At 43.2% G+C, this 20193-nt stretch overlaps 2 protein-coding genes across 5 annotated transcripts in view; one reads left to right on the plus strand and one right to left on the minus strand.

Moving 5' to 3' along the window:
- Positions 1-6266, minus strand: part of mtx3 (metaxin 3) — a 61908-nt gene extending 55642 nt beyond the window's left edge. For all 4 annotated transcript variants that reach the window (XR_011357780.1, XM_069938515.1, XM_069938495.1 and 1 more), the window contains exons 1-2: positions 6130-6266; positions 2268-2337 (exon numbers count right to left, since the gene is read on the minus strand). Coding sequence is in view for 3 of the 4 variants with exons in the window: in XM_069938515.1 (XP_069794616.1) it covers positions 2268-2337; positions 6130-6210 (151 nt within the window). In the remaining variant the exon portion in view is untranslated. The remainder of the gene's footprint in view (positions 1-2267; positions 2338-6129) is intronic.
- A 10647-nt stretch (positions 6267-16913) lies between these two features.
- The window catches only part of thbs4a (thrombospondin 4a), a 156146-nt gene continuing 152866 nt past the window's right edge, over positions 16914-20193 (plus strand). The window contains exon 1 of the mRNA XM_069938527.1: positions 16914-17054. Coding sequence (XP_069794628.1) covers positions 16985-17054 — 70 coding nt within the window. The 5' untranslated portion in view covers positions 16914-16984. The remainder of the gene's footprint in view (positions 17055-20193) is intronic.

The raw sequence follows: 20193 nt of genomic DNA on the forward strand, positions 1-20193 counted from the left end.
TACTGAACAACTACATAGACATTCACATCAGACCTTGGTTAGATTCCGATATCAGTGGCCACCTATCATCTACACACTCACAGGTGGACTTCAGCAGACATTCTCTATACCTTGGGGTGCAGCTCAGTGTTAAGTAATATACAGTTACTAACACACTCTAACAAGACAGGGACATAAATGAACATTCCCGGTCCCCTGTACAAATGGAGGAAAGGGGTGGGGGGAGCTCTCTGCAAGTACTTATCTATTTCAGTACTATGGCTCAGTTTAAATGTAGTGCACTCCTTATCCATAACACTTCCAGTGATGTCCACAGTAGTGACCTGGCATGGAGCAATGTCCAGGACTTGGACAAGGCATAAAGAAAGAATGTGCTATGCATTGATTTCTGATCTGGACGCCTAGTCAATAATAACCCTAGGTAATGTAAATGACCCAACGGCAAGGTGTTCACTAATGGATGGCCAGAGTCCAACCTTGATTGACAGGTGATGTGACTTCCAAATAAGTTTCAGAGAGGGAGGACACATGACCATCAGCAATCCACAATATTCCAGAAAGGCCCCATATGTTTCTCCATAATCCACATATAACAATACTTTATTGCTACATGATTATAATCATTTGTATTGCTTATGGGCAACTGAAATAGGGTGGTCCAAACTGGATAGTCAGTGTGGAAGAATAGAAGGACCTATATATAGGTCAGCATAACATCTTGAGCTGAATGGGCTGTCCTGTGCTGTAGTATTTTATTTAATTCATGGCCTTTCACAATTACAGGTGCTCCCTTACTTGTGAAGGTCCGACATGATTTTTCGAAGTTACGATGGTACAATAGAGTGACTGTCGCTATTTACTTTAACGTAATAAGTAAAAGTAAGGTAATCGCAAGCGTCGTTGATTTTTCCAATAAACATAATTTGTAGCCTCCTTTGTCAATCACTTCATTTAGTTCAGTCGGAAAGCTTGCAGGGACTGATACAGCACTGTTGGGAGAGAACTGGGCAGCGGGATCAGTGTGGGAACTGACACTACACTGTCAGGAGAGAACAGGGCAGTGGGATCAGTGTTGGAAAATGATAAAGGGTTGTGTGGAGAATACAAGGCAGTGGGATCAGTGTGGGAACTGATACAGCACTGTTGGGATATAACGGAGTAGTGGGATCAGTGTGGGTACTGATACAGCACTGTTGGGAGAGAGTGGGATCAGTGTGGGGACTGATACAGCGGAATCAGTGCTATACAAGGTGTACCAGTATTCTTTGTTGACTTAAGATTTTTTTTCCATTTAAGATGGGTTTTCCGGAACGCAACCCCATCATAAGTTGAGGAGCACCTGTGTAAAATAATCATTGTTTGGAAGGCAGAAGAGGGAACACAGGGGGACATAACAAAGTACTACTTAGTAACTATGATAAATTATGGCTTAAAGAACGACCTGAGCCCTGCATTACTGGTTACAGATTTTCTCACAAATTAGAAAACTCCCTCTTCCTAACAAGTCCAAATTTAAATGCTGTTTTTTTTATTAGATATTTTATCAAATACTAATGATGTCTGCACCCCCAGATTCCTGGATGAGTACAGGTCCATTTGACCTGGCAGCATTATTAGAAAATTAGACATTTTTTTAAAAATATGTATATTCAGAATGTCAAATGGAATTGATCAATAATTTTAAAAGGTTTTCACAATGTTAACTCATTAATGGATGGTGGAAAGGGGAGAATCTGTACTTCAGACAATGCAGTTAAAAATATTCCAAATACATCATCTCAGATGGCTTCCACAACTATTTCACCTGATGGATGAGTTTGAATTTACTTTATAAGATAAAAGTTAAATATTAAATTTAGACATATAGCACATTAACAGGCCATTTCGGCTGACGACCCCGTGCCACCCAATTACATCTAAATGGCCTACAACCCCTGGTACATTTTTGAATGGTGGGAGGAAACAAGAGCCCCCAGGAAACTCTACATAGATACAGGGAGAATATACCAACTCCTTACAGACAGCGCAGTATTCAAACCCCGGACCCGATGCTGGTGCTGTAACAGCGCTGTGCTAACCACTAATGCTAAACATGCCGCCCTATTGAAGGTAAAATTTATTATTTGACTAATGCAATATTTTGAAATTCAATTGGAGAGGCAAGATTACCCTTCAGGAGTGAGATAATCCTGATGCCAACTCTGTGGCCCAATTTAACACAGAAAATGTAAAGATTTATTGCTGTTGGAATACATTTAAATTGGTACCTGTGGGTGTTTTCCATGGATTATTAATGAAGTATACCTTTAGAGGAGCCCGTGAAAACTTGGCATATGCCTGCAGTGAAAAATAGATAGGTGCATATTATACACAGGAAATAGTCATCTCAAAGATTTTTTTTTTAAATGTGTTCAGTGGATTTCATTCTTCAACCAAATGAAGAACATTATTTCAAATTTTGTTTTGCATCCACTGGCACATCCAAGCACTTACTGGCTGTAACATGTTAAACGCAGAATAAAGCTATTTCTATTCTGACCATAAGAGCAACCCCCCCCCCATCAATGTGATCTACCGGGATCATTGTAAGAGAGCGCGCAAATTGAGGACCCCTTCCACCCTGCACACTGCATCTTTCAGCTGCTCCCGTCAGGGAAGAGATACAGGAGTATCAGAGCGAACACTACCAGGCTGAGGAACAGCTTCTTCCTATGGGCAGTGAGAATGCTGAACAACCAAAGGAACTGCTCACACCAACCATCCGAAACTCTCATATGTACAAAACAATATTTATTTATTTGTATTGATGAAATGCTTGTCCTGTATATATACTGTTTGTCAGTATGTGTGTTATGTTTGGTTGTGTGTCTGCATGTTTTGCACCGAGGACCAGAGAACTGTTTTATCAGGTTGCACTCGTACAATTAGATGACAATAAACTTGACCTGACCTTTAGCGATAATCAAATGACCAGAATGGAGGCAGCTGATGGTGCAGCTTGAGTTAATGGAATTGGAGACACTACCCATGTGCAAGCAAACATGGATAGCAGGAAGAATACCGGGTAAGCAAGATATTGTTGTATAAGTCAGGGCATAGTGAGTGTTTTAAAAAAAAAGATCAAAACATTTTGCATCATGTTGTACTACTTCTGCCCCTCACCAGTATGGTTCACACATCCTGATGCATGAAACCGGGCTTTTGGACACCATTAGGTACAAAAGACAATGTCCACTGAACCTCTTTAAAGCCATAAACCACGGAAGTGTTTTGACAATAGAGTAGCTAAGTGTGTGAAACTTGTGTTTTGTCATTCAGCCTCTTGCCTTGCAACTCTCCACACAACACAATGTAGTGAAAATCAAGATACTTCGTCAAGCCCAACTTTGATGAAGGGCTCAGGCCCCTAACATTGGTTACCTTTTGCTTCCTATAGATCCTGTGTGACCTGCTGAGTTTCTCCACCACTTTTGTATAATATGGAAAAATATTTTCAATGAAGTGAGATCTTATTCTGCTGTAATATTTTAAATATTTTTTAATTTATACAAACTCACAATGCAGATTATTTTATGGAAGACATGCTATACACACACTTTTCCATAAAGTTATTCAGAATAAGTACAATATGAACCAAGCCAAAACAGGCCAAGTTTACCTGGAACATTACAATAAAAAAGACATTTACGTATGCACTTATGATTTATTCTTAATCACCTTCATTCAATACACAATTATCTAAATTATGTTCAGTGATAGGGTAAACAACAGTGTACGAATGGAGGAACTTTTAATTTTATGTGCTTGAGTTGGCTTACAGAGAGGAGGTTGGGCTTGTAAAATGGTGCAAGAACAAAAACCTGAATCTTAAAGTTGTCAAGACAAAGGAGATGATTGTGGACTTCAGGAGGACAAAGATTAGCCACTCTCCATTACACAATGGATCCACCATGGATAGAGAGTGGAGAGCAAAGTTCCTTGGTGTGCATATAAAGGACGATCTATCCTGGACCCACAACACCTCCTCATTAGTCAGGAAGGCGCAGCCACACCTACACTTCCTAAGGAGGATGAGGAGGGTAAAGATACCAGCTTCCACTTGGCAACGTTTTACAGCAGTACAATTGAAAGTGTCCTGTCTGGCTGCATCATTGTGTGGTCTGGTCGCTGTAAAGCATCAGGCTGGAAGCTAATACAGAGAATCATTAAAACAACCAAGAAGGTTACTGGGGTCATGTATGTAATGAGTGTGTCTATTGATGACATTTACTGGGAGCATTGCTTAAATAGGGCGAAAAGAATTATTGAAGACCTTTTCCATCCAGCGCACAATATCTTTGACTCATTACCATCAAGAACATCAAAATTAGGACTGCAAGGCTGGGAAATAGATGCTTCCTGCAAGCTGAGATTAATGAACAACATCCTGTAATTGAGTTAATCATCCCAAAATATTTATATATATTATATTTTAAAGGATGGCTTTATGTATATATGTGATTATTATATGCTGTGCATTTTGTGCACTGAGGTCCAAGAAACAGTTTCCTCTTGTATATGTACAGTCAGATGACAATAAACTTGAACCTTTCCTCTGTACTTTATATCATTGGATTATTTCTCAACCTTCTCAGTTTGGACAATTCCCAACATTACTGTGACCAGAACTGAAAGATACAGTTTCTGCCCAACAATCAACGTTTTTTTTTGTTCAAAAGATTGAAGATACTGGAAAGGATGCATGCACGGAGCACTTATGGAGGGGTTTCTCTGCTGCATGGAATTCTGGGAGGTCAGGTCTGCTATCGCTTTTTCCCATGGTCTTTCTGAATTGTGCGCGATAGCGCTTGCCACTTTCCCACGCTGTTTAAAAATTATCCGTGATTGTTATTTATTGCTAGCATTTTCCCCTCTCTCTCTCCTGCTGCAACTTTCCCAGTGCAAAGTGTATACCTTCATTTTAATCTTTTCTTCCTTAATGTTCCTGCACTCACCCAGAAACTTGGGTCATTTCTACCCCAGAATGCAATTGCCTGATTGCAACGCCAGCATCTGCAGACGCCCCTGGATTGCACTGGGGGGGGGGGGGGCGGTCGATGTCATCTTTTCATTCCACACTCGACCCTTTTTAGATTGGCCGTTAATTCCTGGGACCACTTGCAAAAATGTGAAAGGGGCGCGGGACTCATTGAAGGACTCTTTTTTTTTAAAATTGATTTCCTTTTTGTTTCTCTCTGTCGTGCACAGTCTGTTTTCAGTTCTTGTCTTTGTTTACACTGTGCAGAGTTTATTCTAAACACGACCAATTAGTGGTGATTCTGCCTCGTCCGCAGGAAGAAGGGGAATCTCAGGGCTGTAGGGGATGTCATGTACTCTGGACAATAAGTCTGAAAGGAAAGGCTGTGATTTATTTCAAAAAAATAAATCTTCTTGCTGTTGTTTCATGAGTTCAAAGAGAGAGAAGGGCAATTCCCACCCCTGAAAAGCTTGTCCCTCTCCAAAGCCCACCCACCCCCCTCCCACCCCCCCCCCCCCACCCCCCCCCCACCCCCCCCCACCCCCCCCCCACCCCCCCCACCCCCCCCCCCACCCTCCCCCCACCCCCCCCACCCCCCCACCCCCCCCCCACCCCACCCCCCCCACCCCCCCCCCACCCCCCCACCCCCCCCCACCCCCCCCCCACCCTCCCCCCACCCCACCCCCCCCACCCCCCCCCCACCCCCCCCCCACCCCCCCCACCCCCCCCACCCCAAAGGTGTTCAATGCACTGCAACGCCAGAGACACCAACAGGCAGAAATTAATTCCCTGATCCCAATCTCTTTAAAACAAAATCGGAATTTCGAAAAGACCCCAGTTCGAGCCCTCCCGAGGGCGGCCCGACCTTGAGTGAGGGGTCGCACGGCTCCACTGTAAAAATAACACAGGCTAAGAGGAGCTTGACAAAGGCCACCCTGGTTGACTTGATCAATGTGCGGCATCTGCCCTTCTCCCTCCGTCCGCGGCCAACCCGAGGTGCCATTCAGCTGCCGAGCGCCTGCAGTTCGCGCGACCACCGCACAAGATAAGCCAAGACCACCGCACAAGATAAGCCAAGACCACCGCCCCCCCGGGCTGAACGCTTCGTTTACCAGGACGATGAGCGAGTCGGTGTGGATGGAGGGCAGCCCCCAATCTCCCGGCCAGCACATCAGCTCCATGGGCGACGCCATGTCTCCGCGCGGCCGCGGCCGGAAGCAGCCGCGGGTGCCAAGCGACCTGCCAAGACGCGACCCGTGACGCCTAGCGAGTCCTCCCACCGAGCGGCCGCGCGTCACGTGACCGTCCCCCTCCCCCGCTTCGGCCTTGGGGCAGGGAGTTACCTTGTAATTTCTTGCTCTGTTGTTTCGTGAGTTCAAAGAGAGAGAAGGGCAATTCCCAACGATCCTGGGGGTTCTTCCGTGGTCACAACTTTCCCCTTGTTTACAGGACAAATAATTTGAAACTTTAACTTATTATTATTAACTCAACCCCCTTCTCATTCGAAGTGCCCGTGTATGTAATGTGTGTGTCCCTTCTCATTCCAAGTGCCCGTGTATGTAATGAGTGTGTCCCTTCTCATTCCAAGTGCCGGGTATGTAATGTGTGTGTCCCTTCTCATTCCAAGTGCCCGTGTATGTAATGAGTGTGTCCCTTCTCATTCCAAGTGCCCGTGTATGTAATGAGTGTGTCCCTTCTCATTCCAAGTGCCCGTGTATGTAATGAGTGTGTCCCTTCTCATTCCAAGTGCCCGTGTATGTAATGAGTGTGTCCCTTCTCATTCCAAGTGCCCGTGTATGTAATGTGTGTGTCCCTTCTCATTCCAAGTGCCCGTGTATGTAATGAGTGTGTCCCTTCTCATTCCAAGTGCCGGGTATGTAATGTGTGTGTCCCTTCTCATTCCAAGTGCCCGTGTATGTGATGAGTGTGTACCTTCTCATTCCAAGTGCCCGTGTATGTAATGAGTGTGTCCCTTCTCATTCGAAGTGCCGGTGTATGTAATGAGTGTGTCCCTTCTCATTCCAAGTGTCCGTGTATGTAATGTGTGTGTCCCTTCTCATTCCAACAGCCCGTGTATGTAATGAGTGTGTCCCTTCTCATTCGAAGTGCCCGTGTATGTAATGAGTGTGTCCCTTCTCATTCCAAGTGCCCGTGTATGTAATGAGTGTGTCCCTTCTCATTCCAAGTGCCTGTGTATGTAATGTGTGTGTCCCTTCTCATTCCAAGTGCCCGTGTATGTAATGAGTGTGTCCCTTCTCATTCCAAGTGCCCGTGTATGTAATGAGTGTGTCCCTTCTCATTCCAAGTGCCCGTGTATGTAATGAGTGTGTCCCTTCTCATTCGAAGTGCCGGTGTATGTAATGAGTGTGTCCCTTCTCATTCCAAGTGCCCGTGTATGTAATGTGTGTGTCCCTTCTCTTTCAAAGTGCCCATGTATGTAATGTGTGTGTCCCTTCTCATTCCAAGTGCCCGTGTATGTAATGAGTGTGTCCCCTCTCATTCGTAGTGCCGGTGTATGTAATGAGTGTGTCCCTTCTCATTCCAAGTGCCCGTGTATGTAATGAGGGTGTCCCTTCTCATTCCAAGTGCCCGTGTATGTAATGAGTGTGTCCCTTCTCCTTCGAAGTGCCGGTGTATGTAATGAGTGTGTCCCTTCTCATTCGAAGTGCCCGTGTATGTAATGTGTGTGTCCCTTCTCATTCCAAGTGCCCGTGTATGTAATGTGTGTCCCTTCTCATTCCAAGTGCCCGTGTATGTAATGTGTGTGTCCCTTCTCATTCGAAATGCCCGTGTATGTAATGTGTGTGTCCCTTCTCATTCCATGTGCCGGGTATGTAATGTGTGTGTCCCTTCTCATTCCAAGTGCCCGTGTATGTAATGTGTGTGTCCCTTCTCATTTCAAGTGCCCGTGTATGTAATGAGTGTGTCCCTTCTCATTCCAAGTGCCCGTGTATGTAATGTGTGTGTCCCATCTCATTCAAAGTGCCCGTGTATGTAATGTGTGTGTCCCTTCTCATTCCAAGTGCCCGTGTATGTAATGAGTGTGTCCCTTCTCATTCCAAGTGCCCGTGTATGTAATGTGTGTGTCCCTTCTCATTCCAAGTTCCCGTGTATGTAATGTGTGTGTCCCTTCTCATTCCAAGTGCCCGTGTATGTAATGTGTGTGTCTCTTCTCATTCCAAGTGCCGGTGTATGTAATGTGTCTGTCCCTTCTCATTCCAAGTGCCCGTGTATGTAATGTGTGTGTCCCTTCTCATTCCAAGTGCCCGTGTATGTAATGAGTGTGTCCCTTCTCATTCGATGTGCCCGTGTATGTAATGTGTGTGTCCCTTCTCATTCAAAGTGCCCGTGTATGTAATGTGTGTGTCCCTTCTCATTCCAAGTGCCCGTGTATGTAATGTGTGTGTCCCTTCTCATTCCAAGTGCCCATGTATGTAATGTGTGTGTCCCTTCTCATTCCAAGTGCCCGTGTATGTAATGAGTGTGTCCCTTCTCATTCCAAGTGCCCGTGTATGTAATGTGTGTGTCCCTTCTCATTCCAAGTGCCCGTGTATGTAATGTGTGTGTCCCTTCTCATTCCAAGTGCCCGTGTATGTAATGTGTGTGTTCCTTCTCATTCGAAATGCCCGTGTATGTAATGTGTGTCCCTTCTCATTCCAAGTGCCGGGTATGTAATGTGTGTGTCCCTTCTCATTCCAAGTGCCCGTGTATGTAATGTGTGTGTCCCTTCTCATTTCAAGTGCCCGTGTATGTAATGAGTGTGTCCCTTCTCATTCGAAGTGCCCGTGTATGTAATGTGTGTGTCCCTTCTCATTCAAAGTGCCCGTGTATGTAATGTGTGTGTCCCTTCTCATTCCAAGTGCCCGTGTATGTAATGAGTGTGTCCCTTCTCATTCCAAGTGCCTGTGTATGTAATGTGTGTGTCCCTTCTCATTCCAAGTTCCCGTGTATGTAATGTGTGTGTCCCTTCTCATTCCAAGTGCCCGTGTATGTAATGTGTGTGTCCCTTCTCATTCCAAGTGCCGGTGTATGTAATGTGTCTGTCCCTTCTCATTCCAAGTGCCCGTGTATGTAATGTGTGTGTCCCTTCTCATTCCAAGTGCCCGTGTATGTAATGAGTGTGTCCCTTCTCATTCGAAGTGCCCGTGTATGTAATGTGTGTGTCCCTTCCTTTTCAAAGTGCCCGTGTATGTAATGTGTGTGTCCCTTCTCATTCTAAGTGCCCGTGTATGTAATGAGTGTTTCCCTTCTCATTCCAAGTGCCCGTGTATGTAATGTGTGTGTCCCTTCTCATTCCAAGTGCCCGTGTATGTAATGTGTGTGTCCCTTCTCATTCCAAGTGCCCGTGTATGTAATGTGTGTGTCCCTTCTCATTCCAAGTGCCGGGTATGTAATGTGTGTGTCCCTTCTCATTCCAAGTGCCCGTGCATGTAATGAGTGTGTCCCTTCTCATTCCAAGTGCCCGTGTATGTAATGAGTGTGTCCCTTCTCATTCCAAGTGCCCGTGTATGTAATGAGTGTGTCCCTTCTCATTCGAAGTGCCGGTGTTTGTAATGAGTGTGTCCCTTCTCATTCAAAGTGCCCGTGTATGTAATGTGTGTGTCCCTTCTCATTCCAACTGCCCGTGTATGTAATGAGTGTGTCCCTTCTCATTCGAAGTGCCGGTGTATGTAATGAGTGTGTCCCTTCTCATTCGAAGTGCCCGTGTATGTAATGTGTGTGTCCCTTCTCATTCCAAGTGCCCGTGTATGTAATGAGTGTGTCCCTTCTCATTCCAAGTGCCCATGTATGTAATGAGTGTGTCCCTTCTCATTCCAAGTGCCCGTGTATGTAATGAGTGTGTCCCTTCTCATTCCAAGTGCCCGTGTATGTAATGTGTGTGTCCCTTCTCATTCCAAGTGCCTGTGTATGTAATGAGTGTGTCCGTTCTCATTCCAAGTGCCCGTGTATGTAATGAGTGTGTCCCTTCTCATTCCAGGTGCCCGTGTATGTAATGTGTGTGTCCCTTCTCATTCCAAGTGCCCGTGTAAGTAATGAGTGTGTCCCTTCTCATTCGAAGTGCCGGTGTATGTAATGAGTGTGTCCCTTCTCATTCCAAGTGCCCGTGTATGTAATGTGTGTGTCCCTTCTCATTCCAAGTGCCCGTGTATGTAATGTGTGTGTCCCTTCTCATTCCAAGTGCCCGTGTATGTAATGTGTGTGTCCCTTCTCATTCCAAGTGCCGGTGTATGTAATGTGTGTGTCCCTTCTCATTCCAAGTGCCCGTGTATGTAATGAGTGTGTCCCTTCTCATTCCAAGTGCCCGTGTATGTAATGTGTGTGTCCCTTCTTATTCCAAGTGCCCGTGTATGTAATGTGTGTGTCCCTTCTTATTCCAAGTGCCCGTGTATGTAATGTGTGCGTCCCTTCTCATTCCAAGTGCCCATGCTTGTAATGTGTGTAATCCTTCTCATTCAAAGTGCCCGTGTTTGTAATGTGTGTGACCCTTCTCATTCGAAGTGCCTGTGTATGTAATGTGTGTGTCCCTTCTCATTCCAAGTGCCCGTGTATGTAATGAGTGAGTCCCTTCTCATTCCAAGTGCCCGTGTATGTAATGAGTGTGTCCCTTCTCATTCGAAGTGCCCGTGTATGTAATGAGTGTGTCCCTTCTCATTTGAAGCGCCCGTGTATGTAATTGTGTGTTTAAGATAAGAAAAGTTCTTTGATTCACAGTCCGATCTCAATTCTCACTTCTGCAAGTTCATCAGTATCAGACAATTCTCATACTGTGCACTGTACATTTGTGAACCTTCACAAAGGTTTTGGTGCATGAAAGGTAAATGGTTACCACTCAGGAAGGTTCTTGTTGGTTTTCAGAGAGAGATTTGTTGCTCGTTGAACACACACACACACACACTGATTCCTTCCAATCAGCCACTTCAGTGTCTTGACGAAGAAACGTGCCCCATGATAACCTCCTTCTTCAGGTCACAACAGAGTTCCTTTTCTGTTTCCCTTATCTCAGGCGAAACATTATTCCACCAGCCATCTCCTCTTGTATGAACAAGGGCTTTGAATAGGCTGACCTCAGAATTCACAACCCGTCTTCAAAATGGGGTTTCAAAAGCCACTACAGGAGACGATCAGTCTCTCTTTCTCTCTCTTTGTCACACTCAGAGAAAAACTTGTTTGACTCTCTCTGCTTGCAAAACCACATGTCCTTCCTAAAACAGCAAACTACCTTCAGACAGATTGCGGCACTGGACCCAATCTTCTGAGTCCGTTCAGCAATAATCCATTACTCCACAGCATGTCCAATTAACACCTACTTGTGAAGTCCTTCAGCAAAGCAGTTTCCATTGTCTTTACCTGGACTGTCTGGCTTGAGCCAAGCTCTGGTATTTTAAATGAGATCTGTGTTGTGAAGGGTTTGTGTTTGTTTGTGACCTACACAAAAGCCTCCCACCCCCCCCCCCTCCCATTTATCTCCTTTAAAACAATATAAAATATAACATAATCCGTCACAGAACCAATTCTCCATTCTTCTTCAACCTAATGGAATTGATTTTTTTAAATCCAAGTAAAGTGAGTTTAAGGAAGGGATGTGACTCGCTTTCATATTTTATAGCAAAAGTTCTGTTCAAGTTCTTTATCCAAAATTTTTTAAATGCTTTGTTACATACTTCATGCAATAAGTGCCTCTTTATGTAAATTGTAATCACTCGTTCATTCCCCTAAAAGTGTGTACTATGATTAATGTAAGAAACCATTCGTCTTCCAAAATCAATGCAAGTAGGCAGTAATCTTTAGTCACTAACTCAGGTTGCCAATCTATGTTGGGACCAGGAATGACATTTGATGAGATGCAAGTTTAAAATCATAAAATATTTCTAGGTCTTGAAAACAGCTCATTGGTTAAAATCCCACTTTTTTCCCCAACACATTATTATTCACTCCTGAAGAAGGGCACAGATCTGAAAATTTGCATGCCTTTTACTTTCTATGGATGCTGCAAGACCTGCTGAGTTTCTCTCGCTCCTTTCTGCAATGCGCTACACCCTAGCATCTGCAGATTTTCTTGTTTACCACCATTTCTTTACAATATTTTCTTGCCGACCCTAACAATAACACGTTCAACAACACAGAATAATTTATTTTTTGTTTCTAATTTGGAAAAGCACTGGAATCGCTCTCCAATATTCTAATCTCCAGAATTTGTTCTTGTGGCAATACAGTTGCTCAACATTTTGTCTGGAGCCAACATCATTTTCATGTTCAAAGAAGTCTCTCAGTAAACCATAGGAAATAGAGGCAGGAGTAGACTATGTGGTTCTTCATATCTGCTCAGCCCTTCAGTAAGCCTCTCACCCTGCCTTTTACTTTAGTTCCACTTTCCTGCATGGACCCCATATCATTATACCTCAACTCCATTTTGTCTGTTCCCACCCTCCCCCCCACCAACAGCTATCCAGTCCCTTCCAACCTACATCAATAATACCTCACATGCTTCAACAACTTCCAGTTCCCTGGGCTTAACCATTTCATTTTCATTATGGACATCCAATCTGTAAATACCTCCACCCTTCGAATACTGGCCTCAGAGCCATCCATTTCTTTCTCAATAACAGACCTAACCAGGCCTTCGACAGAGTAGAATGGAATTATTTGTTCAAAGTATTGCAAAAATTCAGTTTACCGGAGAAGTATATTAATTGGATTAAAGCATTATATAAGGGACCGTTAGCGAAAGTGACAGTAAATGGACATGTATCAAAGCAATTTAACTTAAGCAGGTCAACGCGGCAGGGATGCCCACTATCACCTTTATTGTTTGCGCTAGCTATAGAACCACTAGCAGAATTTATAAGAATAGATAATAATATAAAAGGAATAAAAATAAAAGACAGGGAATATAAAATCAGTCTATTTGCGGATGATGTTATAGTGTACTTAACAGAACCAGAACTATCAATAAAAGAATTATATAAGAAATTGAAGGAATATGGAGAAGTGTCGGGTTACAAGATAAACGTAAATAAAAGTGAAGCAATGCCTATGAATAATGCGGATTTCTCAAAATTTAAGGAGGAATCTCCATTCAGATGGCAAATGCAGGCAATAAGATACCTAGGTGTACAAATAAACAAAAATCTAGGCCAATTATATAAACTCAATTACAATCCACTAATGAAAAAATTACAGGACGATTTAGAGCATTGGAAAGATCTACCACTAACACTGATAGGAAGGATAAACTGTATTAAAATGAACATTTTTCCAAGGATATTATACTTATTTCAGGCATTGCCAATACAACTGACAGAAAAATTCTTCAGAGTTAAAGAAAATAATAAGGAAATTTTTATGGAGAGGGGGGATAAATTAACAGAATGGTATAAACAAGGAGGTTTACAATTGCCAAACTTCAAAAATTATTATAGAGCCGCACAATTAAGATACCTATCAGATTTTTATCAAACAAGGGAAAAACCAGACTGGACGAGATTAGAATTAGATAAAATAGGGGAAAAGATACCTGAACACATATTATATAAATGGGATGAAAAATTGGTACAACATAGAACTTCTCCAGTATTACATCATCTCCTCAATATTTGGAAGAAGATTCATGTAGAAAGAAATAAAACAAATTATCAATTACCAAAACTAATATTGACGCAAAATAAGCTACTCCCTTTTACAATAGATAACCTTTCCTTTAGAGAATGGGAAAAAAAAGGGATTAAAAGAATAGAAAATTGTTTTTCAGGAAGTAGATTCTTATCCTTTGAACAAATGAGAGATAAGTACAATATAACTGGAGATACAGCGCTGGCATATTACCAACTGAGATCCTACTTGAAAGATAAATTAGGAAGCAATTTGAGTTTACCAGAGGGAAGTAACCTTGAATATGTGATTACAGATACAATGTTAATCAAAAGATTTATAACAAATATGTATATTAAACTGCAAGAAAAGGAGAATGAGGAAACAAATGGTAAAACTAAACAAAAATGGGAACAAGATTTAAATATAAAGATAAAAAAAGAAACATGGGAGAAATTATGTTCTGGAACGATGAGAAATACAATAAATACGAGGCTACGTATGATACAATATAATTGGTTACACAGACTATACATTACACCGCAAAAGTTAAATAAATGGGACCCAACAGTATGTGATAGATGTTTTCGATGTAAAAAAGAAATGGGAACAACAATTCATGCAATCTGGACATGTGAGAGAGTAGAAAAATTTTGGGATGATCTCAATCAGATATTAAATAAAATAACAGAAAACAATATACCAAAGAATCCAGAGATCTTTCTCCTAAGTAACATAAAAAACAAATAATTTGGAATTGATTTGGAGGATGCACAAAAAAGATTTGTTAAGATAGCCCTAGCCATAGCAAAAAAATGTATTATGTCAACCTGGAAATTGGAAGATAATTTGAAAATACAACAATGGTATATAGAAATGAATAAATGTATTCCATTAGAAAAAATAACATATAGTTTAAGAAATAATATTGAAATATTCGAACAAGTATGGGAGCCTTACATTAAATACAATAGCGAAAACCTACCGGGGACAAACATTACCTAAGTTGATGGAAGGAGAAGGAAAGAAAAGAATGGACTCAGTAGAATTTCTGGTGTATTTTTGTTGAATGACAACATTGTCTGACTGGTTTAATGCAACCTAGATTGTATACTTAAAATGGATGAGAGGGGTGGGGGGTGGGGGGGGTGGCTTGGGAGGAGGGGGGGGGAGAAAAAGTCAGTGTATATGTGTGAAAAAGAAAAAGTGTATATCATGGCTAATGTGATTTATGGTGTGAAAAATAAAAAATTTAAAAAAAAATAAAAAAAAAATAACAGACCTAACCAGTCCTCCTCCTCCACCTGGCTGAAGGAAAACACAAAAGTCTGCAGACGTCGTGATTGAAGTAAAAACACAGCGCTGGAGAATGGCAGCAGGTCCAACAGTGTGCTTTATATGGCAAAGATAAAGATAAACATTCAATGTTTCAGGCTTGAGCCCTTCATCAGGATAACTTTGGGCTCAAGCCCGAAACATTGGTTATGTATTGTTAACTTTCTTATATAAAGTACGCTGTTTGACCTGCTGAGTTTCTCCAGCTTTGTGTTTTTCCACCTGTCAGAACATGTTCTCACCCTCAATAACTTCTCCTTTGTCTCATCCCACAGTCTGCATGTGGGGGTCCCGTTTTTACCGGCGATCTCATCTGCATTGTTTTGGGCCAAGTCAAGGGTCCTGGCAAGCGGAAAAGCACCTTCAGGGGCAGCTTGTCCTCCTCGAGCAGTCGCTTACGAATGTAGTCAGACCTCACTCCAGACACGCAGGCATCTTGAATCAGATCCTCCACATACTGGGCTATGGGCATGGGGGCTGTAGCAGTGTCCCAGCAGCCTCTCCTCAGGTCGTACAGTACTCGGAGGAACTTGTCCATGGACTCATCAGTTTGGTGTCTCCTTGAGGCCAGTCGGTACCATGAGTACACTTCATTCAGCTGGGGTGATTAGAGGTTGCGGAGTTCAGCCATGGCTTCCGAGTAGGCTGTGCAGTTCCAGATCGCCAGGTACACTCGGTGGCCAACTCTAGCTTGCAGGACCTTGAGTTTCTTCTCATCAGAGTCCACCAAGCCCACTGTGACTTCGTGGACATTTGTGAAGCAGTCGATCCACTACTTGTATCATTCAGCAGCTCCGGGCGTTTGTGGATCGATTTCGAGGCGGTTGGGTCTCAGCAGCTTGTCCATCCTGTGTGGAAAATTAATGTGTATTAAATTGATACACAATATCAATGACTCCAAAAGCTGAGTGAGAAAAGACAGGCTTTAATACACATTAGATTTTAGCTGGCCCAACTCCATGTGCTCGAATGAATGGAAGGGGATAGGGAGGTTGACCTTTACAGCCAGGTCACAGGGGGAGGGGATTACAGGGGATCAAGTCACCAGTGGACAGGCCAGCCACTTATACACAAGACAGCACAGAACAGTAGATACATATCACCACAATTATCAAACTTATTTTGAAGTATATCAACATTTTTTCTATGTACAAAAGCAGTGAACCATTGTTTTATCTAATATATATTTGTGCATTTTTGTTTGTCTGTTCTCCAAGTAAACAATATAGAGCACTCTAGAAATGTCCAAGGAGGTTTAGTAGAGGGTAATATTTGATTCTGAATGTCGTGACCACATTGAATTTAACCTTTAACACAGTGGTTTTCGAACTGCCCCCCAAACTCACATTCCACCGTAAGCAATTCCAATGCCATAGGTGGTCTGTGATTAGTAAGGGATTGGTTACAGTGGCATGTGAGTGGAAAGAAAAAGTTTGAAAACCACTGTTTTAATTGTACCCAATTGATTTGTTATGTGCACAGTTTAATAACTCAAAATGGGCCAACGATCATTTTTCTCAAGCAAACTATTTCAGTAACATTTGGGTCTTGAGCAGTGGTTCTCAACCTTCCCTTCCCACTCACATACCACCATAAGCAATCCCTTACTAATCGCAGAGCACTTATGGCATCGGGATTGTTTAATGTGGCATGTGAGTTTAGGGGAACAGTTTGAAAACCACTGCTTTAAGTTCATATGAAGTTCAAAAATTTAAAAAAAAACCTCAATTAGATACAGTGCTGTGCACCAGTGTACATTCAGAATAAAAACAAGTGGTCAAACCCAGTTCAATATGAGTCCAAAAAAGTGAAGCAATATTGGCAGAAGCTCTTCATAAGCCTGTAGATTTAGACAAAGGAGAAAGCGAGAGACAGCAGAGGAACATCGGTCTTGCCTCACTGTTGATGCTTCCAGGCATGCAAGGAACAGCCAGCAGGGAACAGAACAGCAGCAATACACCCATCTCAGTGCTCAAGCCTCCAGACAAACAAGGAGCAGGCAGCAGGAAACTGAGGAACAACACCAAGCCTGCCTCAGTGGTGATGCAGCCAGGTCTGCTGAAGAAGAACAAGCAAGACTCCAAGCAATATAAACAAAAGTCATCAGCCAAAGGTTAGTACCATTTACTACAGCCAACCTGCTAAACGCTGCATTCAATTACTCAGTTAACATTGAGTATTTTTCCATTAATGCAGTTGCAATTGGCTTCATGCCAGATATATACCAACATTGTGGAGAAAAGAAGTGGGAAGGTGAAACGCTGTCAATATGTTGTTCCAATGTAAAACATAGCATACCTCTACTGGCCGAGCCTCCACAGCCATTGAAAATACTGCTGCTGGCCAACACGGTAGAGTCCTACAACTCAACATTTTAGATGACATCTTTTGGGTCCAACAACTGAGTGTTTTATTTCTTGGGCCACGCTGTGTATACAGCTAGGAATAAATAAAGTAAAACTTTCATGGGATTTTAAAATGGATGTTCATGCAAATTGGTGTGGACGTGGAAGTACTAGCATGCTCTTATAGGGTTGGTAGGTTAATTCGTCACATGGGTGTATTTGGATGGCACAGGCTCGTGGGCCAGAAGGGTCTGTTACCATGCTGTATGTCTAAATTAAATAAACAAGGATTAGGTACAAGAATTAATCACTGAGTTCCTCATTCTGCTCTGCCATTCACTCTTGCTCAACAAGAAATCTCTTTATCTCTGTTTCAAAAATATTTCAAGACCCTGCTTCCTTCTCCCTTTGAGGGAGAGAGTTCCAAAGACTCATAACCTGATGAGAAAAAAAACATTATTCCTAAATGGGTAACTGTTTGTTTATAAACAGTGATCCCAGTGAATCTTCCTGAAGAGAAACCATTCTCTCCATACATGTCCTATCAAAAAATCTCAGAATCTAAGGTTTCAGTTTGTGCTCCCTCACTTCTAAATGTCAGTGGATACAAGTCTAGCCAAACCTATTCAGCCTTCCCTCTGAGATAATGCACCCATTTCTTATGTTAGTCGATGAATTGTTTCCTTCCTTAAATAAAGTGGCCAATATTGTACTCAACACTCCAGATATGGTCTCACAAAGCCCTAAATAATTGAGGCAGTATGGTTAACATAGCAATTGGTGCCACGCTGTTACAGCATCAGTGACCCACGGTTCAAATCCAGCACTGTCTGTGAGGAGTTTGTGCATTCTCCCAGTGTCTGTGGATTTCCTCCAGGTGCTCCGGTTTCCTCCCACTGTTCAAAATGTAGGGGAATTGTAGGTCAACTGGATGTAATTGGATGGCATGGACTTGTGGGCTGGAAGGGTCTGTTACTGTGCTGTATGTCTAAAATAAAAATTTTATGTACTAACATTTTGGTAGCTTTAAAAAATTGGCTTTATTTTAATTTATTGGAGGTCTGAAGTTCTTTTGCATTGGTTTGGATGTGAGTTACTTCCCGGCCTCCTTTAATTACAATAGTGTAGGAGGGTCATGTGACCTCTCTGGGTGGAACCTGGTCAGAATGCAGATTGCAGAGGGTCATGTGCCCACTCCAGCTGGAACCTAGTCAGAAATCACCTCACCTGCCAATCAATGGTTAGATCTGCCCACAAGTGAGGCTGACACACAATTGGTCCTTGTAGGTCATGTAGACAGGCCCTGCATTGAAAAAGCCTAGCACATGGAGTGTTTTTCTCTCTTTCTCTTGCTGCTGCCTCGAGACTATCACTTAAATCCAAAGGGCCAACTGCAATGGGCCCATCCCAGATCCTACCCATGGTCAATGTTAGTTCATTTGATATACTTGTTAGATGTAATTAATTTACCCTTCATTAGTGTACTGTGACTGTGGATGGATGGGCATTGTGTAATTAACCCTTGCATTCTCAGTCAGGAGTTGAGAATATTTAGCACCCGATATGTAGCTATTTGTGTATTATTCCAATTAGTCTGTGAGTGTGTACCCTTTTGTGAGTTCCCCTAGACATAAATAAAGCTCACATGTGTCCAGCCTTGATTTTATTTGAATCCATCTAACCTATTCTGAGCACAGCATTTGGCATTGCGAGCAGGTTCAAGGAATTTTGACTGGACCCATGCGGTTGCAATGTTTTTGCACAATACAAACCAATTTAACCTGTAACATTCACATGTCCAGGGCGTGCGTGTGTGTGTGTGTGTGTGTGTGTGTGTGTGTGTGTGTGTGTGTATGTGTGTGTGTGTGGTGGTGCGTCCTTACTGAGAGGTGGTCAGGTGGAGTGTCAAGTCTCCTGGCCAAGAAAAGGGCTCCGAGAATGGGAGAGGTTTGTAGTGCATGGACTGGGAAAGCCATCACGTGTGTGTGTGTGTGTGTGGGTGTGTGTGACCTGTTGTGCACACTTACTGAATGGTAGGCAGGTAGAGTGGCCTGTGGTCAGATAGAACAGCCTGTGGCCAGGTGGAGCATCGTCTTCTGGCCAAGAAAGTGCCACCAAGAAGGAAGGAGGTTTGTAGCGCATGGGCTGGGAGATACGCAGTGGGTGGTGTTACCCACACTATCTAACCCAGAGAGAGTGAGTTTCCTTCATTCACGGGATGACTTATCTGCGGGCGATGAAAGCGGTGATGGCGGTTGTTGAACGCATGGCTGATGAATATGCCGACAGAGCCAACAACTTGAACGCTACCAAAGGACTGTCGCGAACACTGATTCCTGCCGATGCTGAAAACAGAAACTCTGGGAGAAAATTTCCCAGCTCCATGGATTTTGATATTCCTGTGTTGGGAAGGTAATAATCACCAACCAGCTTCACCCAACACCAGTAATAGTCACACATCCAGTGACCCTTGGTCAGATCAGTGGCTCAATCTGGCCAACACAATAAAGTCCTGACTCTCAGAGTGAGCCCCCAAACAGTAGGTAGGTCTTGGGGATGTTTGTGCAGATGGTTCAATCAGCACTGGTCCAAGCAATTGGTGGGAGTGCGAGCAGGAACAGTATCCTGGCTTGAGAGAGTCTGCAGCTGACAGCCCAGTGAATATGCATGCTCTCTAGGGAGTTAAATGGTATGTCCTGTATGTGCAGTTGTCGGGCCGACCCCTGGTTACCCATGGGATGGTTCAGCGCCAGCTATCTGGGATGCGTGCCACTCTATGCCTCGTAGATCTGAAGGAGCACCCAGATGAACGGACACTGTGGTGGAGACACTGGCCAATGAGATGGCTGTGGCACTTCACCATAAGGAGGAGTCAGGATGATCTTGGACTACCTGCTCGCAGACGGA

Source organism: Narcine bancroftii, chromosome 1, assembly GCF_036971445.1.
Source record: "Narcine bancroftii isolate sNarBan1 chromosome 1, sNarBan1.hap1, whole genome shotgun sequence".
NCBI classification, from domain to species: domain Eukaryota; kingdom Metazoa; phylum Chordata; class Chondrichthyes; order Torpediniformes; family Narcinidae; genus Narcine; species Narcine bancroftii.